The 13,340-nt window shown below is 40.3% G+C and overlaps 1 protein-coding gene across 1 annotated transcript in view; it reads left to right on the plus strand.

Annotated features, from left to right (window-relative positions):
- The window catches only part of LOC141092560 (plasma kallikrein-like), a 147,959-nt gene that overhangs the window by 117,594 nt on the left and 17,025 nt on the right, over positions 1-13,340 (plus strand). Inside the window, exons 12-13 of the mRNA XM_073578826.1 lie at positions 9,939-10,114; positions 12,047-12,142. Of these exons, the coding sequence (XP_073434927.1) occupies positions 9,939-10,114; positions 12,047-12,142 (272 nt within the window). The remainder of the gene's footprint in view (positions 1-9,938; positions 10,115-12,046; positions 12,143-13,340) is intronic.

A 13,340-nucleotide genomic window follows, 5' to 3' on the forward strand; every position in this document is an offset into this window, starting at 1 on the left:
GACAAATGTGTAATTTTCCACTAAACTTAATATCTATCTTTTACAAGTGTACTATTCCAGAAATTTGGACTACATGTAATATTAAAAAAATAGGAGACATATACAATGGTACCTTCCTTTCCTTTAGTGAGATTAAAACAAAATTTAATCTTCCCTCCGCAGAATTTCTCTTTTTCACCATTCTAAAAAGCTACATTAAAAAATTCTCCCAAATTAAGCCACTAAATTTGGACATTATATCTTTATACTTGGGAAATATAGAGAAAAAGAACGTTTGGAGCTTAAAGAACATATATAACATTTTCAATAAAGACACGTTTATACTAAAGAGCGCATATATGAAACGATGGGAGTCAGAATTAAACATTACACCCACACTGGAACAATGGCAAGATGCCTTGAAGTTTTCTTACACAGCAACAATCTCAATGACACTACAAGAATCTTACTACAAAATGTTTGTGAGATGGTATTATAACCTTTCGAGGCTGAATTTTATAAATCCAGGTAACTCCAACTTATGATGGAGAGAGTGTGGAATGGTGGGAAACATATATCACATATTTTGGGAATGCCCTAATGTTAAGAGTCTATGGAAGGAAGTATCTGTTCATATAAACACCTTTTTGGGAAGGAAATTGGTTATTTCCCCTAGTATGGCTCTTCTTTTATTAGATCTAGAAAATTTAGACTTTTCAGGTACATTAATGATAGTACATATTTTACTAGTAGTTAAAAACTCAATAGCAGCACACTGGAAAAAAACCGATATACCAAAATTCGAAGATATTTTTCACAATCTTCTGATACATAGCTCATTAGAAAGACGCTTTGCTCTACATAATAAATTCTTGGACAAATATAATAAAAAGTGGGAAGTATGGAATAAAACTTTTCTTACAAAAAACTAGTTTTGTTGTCACTGATGAATCCAGATAGGATCTTATTTTTCTTTTCTTCTGTTTATTTTAGATTTTAGACTTCAGATGTTAAGTTTTAGTTATATTCTTAGCTTTTAGCTTTAAGATGCTTATGGAGTAATGGCTATAAATGATCACTCATTGAGTTTCCTATTGCATTTTCTTTTCCTTTCCCTTTCCTTCTGTATCCTATTTCCCATACCCTTTTTTCCTATGTTTGTTAAATTTGAAATACCTTAATAAAAATTATTGGAAAACAAACAGATTGAAGCAGTAGTTTCTAAACATTTTTTATCTCCTTGTAAAGCTAGTGAAAATTCATAATCCATGTGGGGAAAGCTTCTCCAACCCATCCTGGGGAAAGCACCTCATAAGTCCTTTGTCCATTTATTCACACAAGAGGTGCATTTGGACCTTTCTCCGATTGCATGATTGCATCTATATTTTTTATTTTACACAGAGTTGAGGAAAATCTAAGGCATACAGGTCGCAGTTGGGTCGCCCTCCCAGGGATGTGGGGTACTCGGTACCGGGCTGGTCTCTCAGAGGGAGATGTCAGAGCAGCGGTGACCGGGTCCCTGACCCTGGGCGCCCTTGTAAAAAGGGTTGAGTGATGGAATAAAGTTTATTCGTGATTTGTGAGGCCACCTGTGGTGTTCGGCAAGGGAGGTGTTAAGCCGACGCTGCAGACAGATCCTCTGGGACAGATGGTGGGGTGCAGCAGTGATGTTATAGCCCTCCACAGGCAGGGCTGCAGTCCCAGGGCAGAGTAGATGAAGAGAATAGGTGTTGAGGAAGAGGGTGCAGTGTCTGGCACAGAGATGTAGCAGTGCTGAAGAAGTTGCAGAAAGAAGGCAGGACACAGCAGAATGTAGTTTCTTTACCTTTACTTTGTAAGTGCAGTCCAGGGTCCAGATTACAGATGGCACAGGAGCTGATTAGCCTGGAAGCAACTTAGGAATGTATCTGTCAGACGGGTTGTGTGGTCTCCTCTCTAGCGCTTATTTTTAGGTACTTGCAGTACGGTGTTACACTGAAGTTCCACTTGCTTATTCTCTTTAGAACTCCCTCGTATGGCAGACAGCTGTAGCCTTCTATCTCCTTTGGCTCACACATCGCTGTGGTGCCTCCGAGTCTTAGATGGGAATAGAGCATTTACAGCTTCCTATTCCTCTGGTTTCTGTTGCAGGACTGTCAGTATCCATACAACCTTGGAGACCAGGCTCCAGATCATGCGCTCTAGCTGTGAATGAGCCTCAACTCTCTGCTCAATCTCCCCGCTCTCCTTACGTCCACACACTTCGCCCTCCTCACAGAACTAACTCAATTTCCCCCTTCCTGGCCCCCAGACAGCAACTCTTCCCCCAGTTTTGGTTCAGAGCTCCCTCTGCTGGCCTGGAGTGGGAACTGTGTTGTGTGTATTGATTAACTGCTAGTGAGACCCTTCATTGCTTCCAGGCATGACATCACACTCCCTAGGATGAAGGTAATGCCATTGTGGCAACCATACTCCTGGGGGCGCCACACAGTCACTGCTCCCTCCCTGCTTAAGTTGATCCTGTGGGTTTTAAGTGCCGCTGCGGGCAAAAGAACTAACTTGTTCTCAAAATGGATAAGGCCTCTATTGACCAAGACTTCTCAACTCCACCCGATGAGAGCAGCAGAACATAAATGGAAATTAAAATGTTCTTTCTTCATAAATTTTGGAGGGCCATCAGGCAGCCCTCATTCTTAAATTTTGGAGGGTCATCTACGTACCTCGGTTATACATTTTGGAGGGCCATCAGGCGACCCTCAGTCATACATTTTGGAGGGCCATCAAGCAACCCACAATCATAAATTTTGGAAGGCCATCGGGCAGCCCTCGCTAATAATTTTTTGCGACCCAGCAGGTGGCCCTCTCGCTCAATTCATTTTCAGTGCTACATATTTTACATTAAAAAATAACACCATACAGTTTGCAGGCTGCAGCACAACAAATGTGGTCATCCATGTGCTCTAGCTTTCTTTGCCGCTTTGCATGGGGGCACAGGTGCAAACAGGTGGTCAGTTAGATGGAAGATAATGCTTCCAGTTTGTTTCACAGCACCACCCTGTCCAGTCTCTCTAGAAAAGAGTCTGAACCACATAATCCTCACCCTGATCCTCCTTCCTTTCACCATAGTGATGCTGTAAGGGAGGGAAATGACTGTAGCCATGATCCGGATAACCGCAATATCGAGGTCCAATCCTTCCCCTACAGAAAACGGTACTCTTCTCTCTTGCATACCTGCATTTCCAGATTCAGCTTCCTCTGGGCACTTCCCAGGCAATGACGGTACCTGTCTCAGGTGATCCACATCAATGGAGACAGAGTCCAAATTAACTTTAACACTTTCTTTACTGAGTACTTCACACGTTACATCCACAGTTGGTACGTTATGATATTTGCTTGTTTCCTCATCTTTCCCTTTCTGGCTGTCACTTCTGTGCAATACACGCCCGGACTGGACCGTCCTAGACTGCTCCCCAGTTCCTTCCTGGCCTAACCTCGCCACGATGACAATTCTTTCTGCCTGTTTCGCCCAGACTCAAAATCATCAGCCACCAGGTTTGGTTGCTTCTGGTAGAGCATCTGACCTGTCTGTAACAAACTTGTCAAAGCTCCAGCTCCCTTCACTTCGGCTGTCCAGCTGACTCCTGCCCTAAAAGCATCGGCCAAGGCGACAAGTCACTACATCTTTCCATTTCTGTACTGGCCCACTGCTATGACACACACAGTGGCCATGGATAGTGTGGGCTGCAGTGCTTGAACATTTCGTGGCTGCCAAGCTGTCCGGGCCTACAGTCCGTGTGGACACTAGGGCACGCGGCCCCGTCTGACCTAACTTCTTACAAGGTTCCTCACTAACTACCCGGCAGCCCCTCCTACACTTAACCCTCTATGAACGTCCTGTCAGCTATACGTATAAAGCCCCCTAGTATGCCCCCATCTAGTGGCCCATAAGAGAACTATACTTACCCATGACTATGTAAACTATATACTAAAGTGCCCTCCTCTAATGTCCCCAAAAGGATGCACTAACTTACCCTATCTGTACATGCACAACAGACACACTATATTATGTAATATTATAATGCAGAAACACAAGACAATGTTACAGCGTTCTGCACAATGGTAACACATACATGTGGCAATGCCATTAAAAACGAGCGATAATACATATTTTCTATGTAGCAGTACCGCAGACATTTATCATAAACATTATCACTTAGCAATATATATCAATAACATAGGAGGGACAATCCGAGGAAGGGAAGCAAGAAAGACATAATTTCTCACTCCCTTACAATGCCACACTCGGACACTCCGAGGAGCTCTATACATTTACATTTATTATTTCTGGTTAGAGATGGGCAGACACCTGGATGTTCGAGTCCAGCAGGTTCAGCCGAATAGTTACAAAAAGTTTGGGTTCGGGTACCAGAACAGTACCCAGTCCCAAACCCAAACATGGACCCCATTCACTTGAAAGGGGGCCCGAACATTCAGTGCTTGCCATGCTGTCATGTGCATAACAGCACAGCAAACACCGCTTTTGATCGAAGGTAAAATCATCACTGCTGGTCACACAGCCATGGTTCCCACACAAAAGACAGTGTGAGTGTGTAGCTGTGATCATAGGTATAAAATTTACCTCCAGTCACTGATGTCAGCTGATGGGACTCCTGCTCCCATCAGCCGACGCCTGCTGCCACTAATAATAATAAGAGCAGGAACGGCTGATGAGAGTATTCATCAGCTGGCTCCAGCGTTGTAAATAAATAATTTACAAAAAAAAGGCGTGGGTTCCCCTTTATTTTTTATAAACGCACAACTGGGGGCTGTCATCTTTATCAAGGCTGATTATCAAGAATAGAGGGTTCCCCACGCTATATTTTTTAATTATTTAAATAAATAATTGAAAAAAATGGAGTGGGGTGCCCACCATTTTTGACAACCAGTCAAGCTAAAACAGACAGCTGAGGGCTGGTATTCTCTGGCTGGTAAGGGCCCATGGACATTGCTCCCCCAGTCTAAAAATAGCAAAAAAAGCCACATCTTTTAGATGTGCCAATCCCGGCGATTTGCCTGGCTCTACCCACTTGCCCTGTAATGGTGGCAAGTGGGGTTCATGTTTGTAGGGTTGATGTTACCATTGTATTGTCAAGTGACATCAAGCCCACAGATTACTAATGGAGAGACATCTATACCACACCTATTCATTACTAATGCTATAGTTATATGGTAAATATAATGTAGACTGTGAGCCCTTGCGTGCAGGGTCCTCTCTCCTGTACTTGTTTTGCTCATGTTTATTGTACTTGTCTATATTTGCCCCGTTCACATGTAAAGCACCATGGAATAAATGGCGCTATAAAAATGTCTAATAATAATACAGCATGTAACAGAATGACGGACAGGTTAGGGATATTGTTGTTTTTTATTTTTATTTTATTACAGGAGACGAACACATACAGGTAGCCATTATGACAAATACACAAACACTATCAGAATCAATTCAGTTTATTGTTAGCAAAATAAGGACCTTCACCTTTGCGAGTCACTACCAGAAAAGTGATCAGTAAACCAGTGCTTTTATAAAATAGACCCAATCAAAAATGTATTATCATGTGTTGAAAAAACAATGAAAAGAAAAAAGGAAAATAAAATAACCAAAATTAATTACAATTAATGTGCCCTGCTTTATAGAAACTTAACTATTGTTTTAGAAATTAAAACGGACAAATAGACTTTGTTCATTTTATTTCTTTTTTGTGTTTTGGTACCTTTTGATTTCAGCTTGGAGGTAAGAATCTAAAATATATAGTTTCTGTTCGTCCTAGTTCTTTATTTTCATGTAACATTTTGACCCACGAACAACTTCTTTTAAAGAAATTCACAGAAGATCATTTAATCTCATGTGGTTTGTCCTGATCTCGCACTTTTCTCCATATAAACTTCAATTGCCTTCATTTAAACAAACTCTTCTGGGTTCTTAGAGGGTCAACGTTAAAACTTTAGAGAAAACTTCGTTGTATTTGAACTGTAACCATTTAGAATTGTAGCGCAGCTAAAATAGTCTTTTTCCTTGTAATAGTTCTTTGTGAAAGTAAATCAATAATCTTAAACAATAACATTTCTTAGACCTTTCACACCACAGGAACTTGGGGACAATTTGGAATTGGATGTTTTATTTTTAATTATTGTGGTTTATCACATCTGATTATTCCACAACATTATTGTCTGCGTAAGTCTGCAATCACACCAGCGTATGGCCTCCTCCGATGTGAGCATTGGATGCGATATACTAATGACACTCGGCTCTTGCTCTTCTCCGAGCGTGACCCGAGTGTCAGTGCTCTGTTCCCCGATCCCCTCACATGACAGGATCGCAGCACAGATGTGGAGGAGATAGAGAAAGTTTCAGAAAAATTCTTCATCTCCTCTGCTGCCGGCGTTGGGGGGGTATCACACCGCACTCAGCTAATATCCAAGTGCAGCGCGATGTTTCACATGCACCCATAAACTTGTATCGGTGCGATTGAGCCGAATCTCAATGCCAATCGCATCATGCTGTGTTTGTTCTCATGCAGAATCAACATGAGAAAATAATCGCAGATGTGAACTGCCCAATAGTATAGCATTGGGCTGAGTGCTATGTGAGGTTTTATCACATATCACTCTGCCGTGTTGTACGGTAGTGTGACTCCGGCCTGTGTAAAACATTCGTATATCAAAAAACTGACCATCACATCCAAACAAAAATCAGGTAAAAAAAATCGCAGAACACTGCTGTGACTTAATTTTGGCATATAAAGAGTTAAACAGCTGGGATCAGAGCTTTTTTTAATCCTTGATATTAATGCAGAATAAAAAAGGATTAAAGTGTTCCAGCTCCTTTAGTAAAATCCAGACTTTATCCATTTAAATCAACGGAAGAATGCGATCCATATATTTTATAGTGCTACTAAGACATAGTAAACCAGTCTGAGTTAGTATGTCCCTCCATATAAGGGGAAATAGAGTGGCCAGAAATGAGCACACTGACCAAAAAATATCAATTACAATATTTATTAATACACAAAGTAACACAAAAAATATATTGAATAAAACAAATGCTTCTAATGTGAAAGACACATATGGCTAGGGACCCCATTAAACATTTTATAAGAAGATTACGGTATTATGATGTATAGGTTGTCAGTAGATAAGTAGAGTTTTCCATGTATGAAGGGGGTAGGCAAATTGCATATCTATGTAAATATCTTCCCCTTGAGAAAAAAAATTGATTTACCTCAAGAAGTATTATAAAGTGCTTGTGAAAGTGAGGGTAATTTCATAATGTATAAACAATCAGTATGCTAATAATGCTTCACAATATAGTGTGTAAATGGAGGCTCAGTCTACAATCCTCAATCCGAGATTCAATCAAACAGGTGTCCTAAGTGAATCACAGCTCGCATTGATGTGCCATCCTGGATGAGCTGCACTACCTGAGCCACTTGTGTGGGTTGTAAAGTCTGTCTCATGCTACCATGAGTGTGAAAGCACAACCAGCATTCAAAATTGACCAAAACATCAGCCAGAAAGCATTGGTACTGAGCTGTGGTCACCACCTGCAGAACCACTCCTTTATTGAGGGTGTCTTGATAATTGCCAATAATTTCCATCTGTTATCTATTCCATTTGCACAACAGCATGTGAAATTGATTGTCAATCAGTGTTGTTTCCTAAGTGGACAGTTTGATTTCACAGAAGTTTGATTCAATTGGAGTTATATTCTGTTGTTTAAGTGTTCCCTTTATTGTTTTGAGCAGTGTACTTCTAAACAAGTAAGAAGAGTTAAAAGTGGCATAATACTAAAACATGAGGATGCGATAATAATAATGAAGTGGAAACTTGAGGGTTATATAAGTGGCATTGAAGATGAACAAGTATTAAAGGGAATCTGTCATCTGTTTTTCATAAAAGTATACAGTATATCATCTCCTGACTTCCCCTCTGAACACCTCAAAAAAATACTTCCTCTCTGCTGTATTTATATGAGGATCGTCAGGTCGGATGGGCGTCATCATTACAGTGTCTGTGCCTCCTCTCTGCTCTTAATTGCCATTCTCCAGTTCAGATTGATGTGCAATGCATGACCTGCATCATCCACATAGTGCAATGTAATTTTGTCCCTGTGCAGTAACATAGCAGGTCCGAGCAGGCACTCTTTCGCTGAAGCTGCTGGAGCCGAAATGATGTCTTGTGTCGTATGCGCAGTGATATCCATTGCTCTGCCTGCAAAAAGCGCACCTGCGTGGACCAGTGATGCTACTGCATAAGGGTAAGATTTCTTTGCGTCATGTGAATGATGCAGTGCGTGCCATCCACATAAATCAGTGCCTGAGGACGGCACTTAGGAGCAGAGGAGGCACAGATGCCACAGCAATGATGCCCATCGATCGAGGGGGAGTCAGAAGATAATGTACACTTTTGCGGAATGCAATACAGGAGCAGATAAAGATGATGGCATTTGCTGAGTGACTCAAAAAATGTTGACAAGCCCCCTGTAACTTCTAGCGACTTGAGCAAACTACAACTACTAGTGCAGAAATGACATCTACATCAGTTGAGATTGAGAATAGGGCATGCAGGTGCAATGGAAAATTACATGGTTTCTCCAAAGGGTCAATCAGAGTAATTGCACTTTATCTGTACAGGATTGACTTTGTAAAACACTTAGAAGAGAAGGTTTCTTCTAAATATTTTGAGTTGAAAAAATTTACCAAAGGCTACTAAATCAAGATTTTTGGGAGTTAGCCCTAGGTCAATAATTTGCAAATGTTTACTTTGGATTTCGTCATAAGAAACAGAAGTTCAATAATGGCTAAACAGTAGTTCTTCAAAACAGAGAACGTCTGATATAGCAGATCTCGATTATCAACAAGTATAGGACCCTGATAGAAAATAAAAGCAGCTCAGAATTTTCAATGGTTAGGGTGGTGGTGAAGTTTTTGGGGCCCACAAGTTTATTTTTTTCTTTAAATTTTTTTCTAGAATAAGAATATAAAGAGTATGTAGAGTATGAAGCCTCACTTGCTGAGGCCTCTGATAAGTGTTTTTCTAGCTCTGGATTTTTATGGAATTGGGTAGATTTAGTATTTAGTATTTCCTCGCCTCCATTGAAGGTGTTATTACTGGTCCTTAGACAGAATAACAGATTAGTGCTGAGATTGGATAAAGCAGGGTGAAGTTCAAGAATCAGCCAGAGGCAAGAGGAAAAGAAGGTGTCAAACAGTCCTGGATCAAACCCACTAAGACAACCAAAGGTTTATCAGCAGAGTAGTAAGTACAATAGTGGAGTCAGGACACAGAGAGCCAAACTAATGCAAAATGCACCAGGAGCGGAGTATACAATCTAATGGCTGCTAAGGAACAGGTGTCACATGATTTATTAGGGTACATGACATCCTCATTGGCCATCAGAACTGCATGCCCTGCTGTAGGTCCAGTGACTAAATCACCCGGCCAGTCACCAAGACCTTATTACCTTAACATAAGATGTGTGCATCACCCAGCTGGATGGATGACTATTTGCGACGGGTTGGGCTGCTAGCATGCCTGGCTGAATGGATGAATTTTCCACTAGTAGAGGTATAACAAAACGTATTACTTGTGATTGCCAAGACCCACTGCCCTCTCCACCATCAGTACATCTAACCTTGAAGGAGAGCAATAATGGAGCAGGAGCAGGAACAGGTGAGTATGATGCAGAAAGTCTGATAGTTGAAGGTCCCCCAGGAGGAATCTATGCATCACAACTGCACTGGTCTTGGAATGATAATTTGAATAGTATGTTAAGTTTATTGTTAAATTAAATTCCATGTGCTTTCAAAATGTCAGTGATAATAACTTGAAATATAAACTGGAATGATGTGAATACAAGTTCTGCATATTTTTCCCAAGACATACACTTAGTAACCTCTCCTTGGTATATGTATTTTGTGTAGATGGCCCATTCCAAGACTTTGGAACATCTACATAGGCATTTTAAACCAATCAGAAATCAAACCAACGACACCAGTATTAGATATTGAACAAATAATAGTTCATCCCGAATACACTGGAGCAGAAGCCGGCAATGATATTGCGTTACTGAAACTAAAAACACCCATTGCGTACAATGGTAAGTACTCTGCTAATGTGATAAGAAGCTGTTCACACACTGGTCAATGTGATCTTCATACAACAGATTATTTGTTTCAAAACATCATCATAAAATTATATAATAATTATATTTTATTTCTTGTGACATTGATTTTCTTCCAATAACTTATTCTATATTTTTTAATAAATTGGCTGCTTATGATTAGCCATGAGATGAATATATTATTAAATATATTATAAACTTATACTATTCACACACTTTAAAGAGAATCTATCAGAAGGAATTCACTTTCCCCTAACTATTTATATGTAGCTCTTCCAAAGACAAGTCCAGCAATAGCTTTACATGGCCAGTCCGATCCTCTGTTACTTTGAAACCAGCATTTGAACTGATATGCAAATGCAACTGTACATCTGAAGTCTCTGTCACTCCAGCTCTATTCCCCATCTAACACACCTCCTCCTGCTTTATTGACAGCTCCTTTACCTGGAGTCACAAAGCATAGAAACTGCCAGCCAAGAAAGAGGAGGCACTGTGTGGGAAATAGAGCTGGAGTGATAGAGACTTCAGATCTACCATAGCTCTAATTTACATATCAACTCAAACACAGATTCATGAATAACAAAGGACTGGTTGAGATCTAGATGGTTTGATTAAATTGTAGGGAAATAGACCCTCTTTCTTTTGAGAAGCTGTAATTGTGAGTGCCCTTCCAACCACTAGTATGTTATTGTCATGGCTGGATTTTGTTGGAAAGGATATGGACATCATGATGAGGAGTAAAGGAGTTGGAAAAACAGGTGGCTAATGCTTAATTTGGTTGGTCTTGGTTGAGCTAGGAGGTGAGTGGAATGTGATAATATTAGTACCTGCAGTGGAGGGCATATGATTAAGCCATCTGAATAATTCAGTGCACCCTCAAATTGATTGGCTATCTGAACAATCCGGGGCACCTTCACATTTACTGTATCTCTCTTTAGGATGTTATTTTACCAATAATACACTACTTGCTAATGTTCACTGCATAATGCATTATATTCTAAGTAAATTCCAATATTTAATAGTGAATCATTGTTATCTCTTAAAGGGGGTATTCTCGATTTATTAAATTGCTTTACTTAGTTATGAAAGTAAGTAAGTTTGGGAATACCTTGCTTTTTTACCTGCTGTCATTCTCCTGCTTTTTTATCTTTCATAGTGTACATCTGGTTTCCAAGGAGCTTGTCCACCTGGGCCAGGCCAGATCCAGGCCAAAAGTGCAGTGCACAGCAGTAATATTCCAAGAGAGAGGTTAACTCATAATATACTAGTCACCTCTCTCCATCCTATTGATTTCTATACAGCAGTCAATTCCTTATCACCATCCCTCTCCCTCTCAGCTCCTAATAAGCTGCTGTTATAAATCTTGCAAAATATCCAGCCCCCACCTTCAGTAGGTCTCCTAATCACAGCCCTCAGTGGGCAACGTGCTTCTTCAAATGCCCTGTTATCCCTATATGCAAATATTGGGATAGCAGTGCAGACTCAAACCAAAAAAAACACTGGTGAATGTATTACAGCAGAACTTGTGCTGAGCTTTATAGTTCTGCTAATATTATAGCTCTGCTATTCACCAGAACTGTATCTCCAAGAGGACTACCGAAATCAAGGAAGGAGACTGCACAGAGACCGCATAGCTCTGAGCTGCTCAAGACACAACTTGAGAATAACCCAAAAACCCAATATCATGCCTTACTTGTGTGGCAATGTATCACTAATCCCTTACATGACGAGGATGGCTTAAGCTGTTTCTAAATGTTATAGTATTTGATTTTTAATTTTAAATATACACTTTTTGGATACTTCTTCATAACACAAAACGGATGACATATACTGCAATTTAATTGCAAGGATTAACGTAACAATGTCACTTTGTCATTATGGTTCTATTATTGTTTTTTTTTTTTCAAGAATATCAACAAGCCATCTGTCTACCACCAAATCGAGACTCTTTTAGGCTTCCTAGTACATGCTGGATAACAGGATGGGGATTCACCAATGAAACTGGTAATTTTTTTGCAGTCTCGTATTTGTACAGTAGTGGAGAGTCGGTATGTGAGTTGGATATCTTACTGGACCCCAACAGCCAAAATAAGCAGATATTTTAATTGATAAAAACTAGCTTGGGCCGGGCGAAATTTTCGCACATTGGTCGTCGGGGGCGCAGGCAATTTCAGAAAAAGCCAGCTGGTCAAATGTAAATGTATTTCATGAGATGATGAACACAGACGTGTATTTATATATGTAGACTGGTAATACAATAAATTGGTTTGATAAGTAGAGGCCAAAAATGTCTTCCGGTTGAGGTGTCACCTGCAGGTCATTGTTTCTTTCTGCAGGTTTATGAGAATGAATGTTTAAACTGTATTTAGTGATAAAACTGTGAATGTGTGGTTTGGTTGGCTTTTTTCTTGCTGAAGGGGGCAAGTTTACCTTTCAAATGTTGTATCATGTGTGTGTGTGAGGCGAAGTAATCAGCGAAAAAGCAGTGCATGTTTACGAATGTGTTTGCATATGTGACTCACCATTTGTGTGTGGGGCGAAGTAATCAGCGAAAAAGCAGTGCATGTTTACAAATGTGTTTGCATATGTGACACACCTGCAGTGAAGAGTGCAATCCTCCAATGTGCCTGAAATAGGCTGGGCAAGCACTTGGGCAAGCTGGAAAGACCCAAGGCAAATGTTTGGATTTGTTTGTGATGTCTGTAAACAGCTATTTTGTAGTGTGCTTTGGGGTAGTGTGCTGCCACCTGCAGGTCATTTGACCTTTCAAATGGTGTATCATTTGTTTGTGTGGGTGAAGTATGAACGGAGCAAGTGTGCAATTCAATAGGCAGCGCATGTTTACAAATGTGTTTGCATATGTGACTCACCTGCAGTGAAGTGTGCAATCCTCCAATTTGGCGGAAATAGGCTGGACAAGCAGTTTGGCAAGCTGGAAAGCCCCCAAGGCAATTGTTTGGATTTGTTTGTGATGTCTGTAAGCAGCTTTGTGGTAGTGTGCTTTGGGGTAGTGTGGTGCCACTTGCAGGTCATTTTTAAACTGTATTTTGTGATCAAATCATGGATGTGTGATTTGTTTGGCTATTTTCTTGCTGAAGGGGGCAAGTTTACCTTTCAAATGGTGTATCATTTGTGTATGTGGGTGCAGTATGAACGGAGATACAAAGTAATCACAGAAAAACATTGTTTAGAAATAAGAGAA

The sequence above is a fragment of the Dendrobates tinctorius genome, unplaced genomic scaffold (assembly GCF_039654945.1).
Source record: "Dendrobates tinctorius isolate UK_male_01 unplaced genomic scaffold, ASM3965494v1 ptg000008l, whole genome shotgun sequence".
Classification (NCBI taxonomy): Eukaryota; Metazoa; Chordata; class Amphibia; order Anura; family Dendrobatidae; genus Dendrobates; species Dendrobates tinctorius.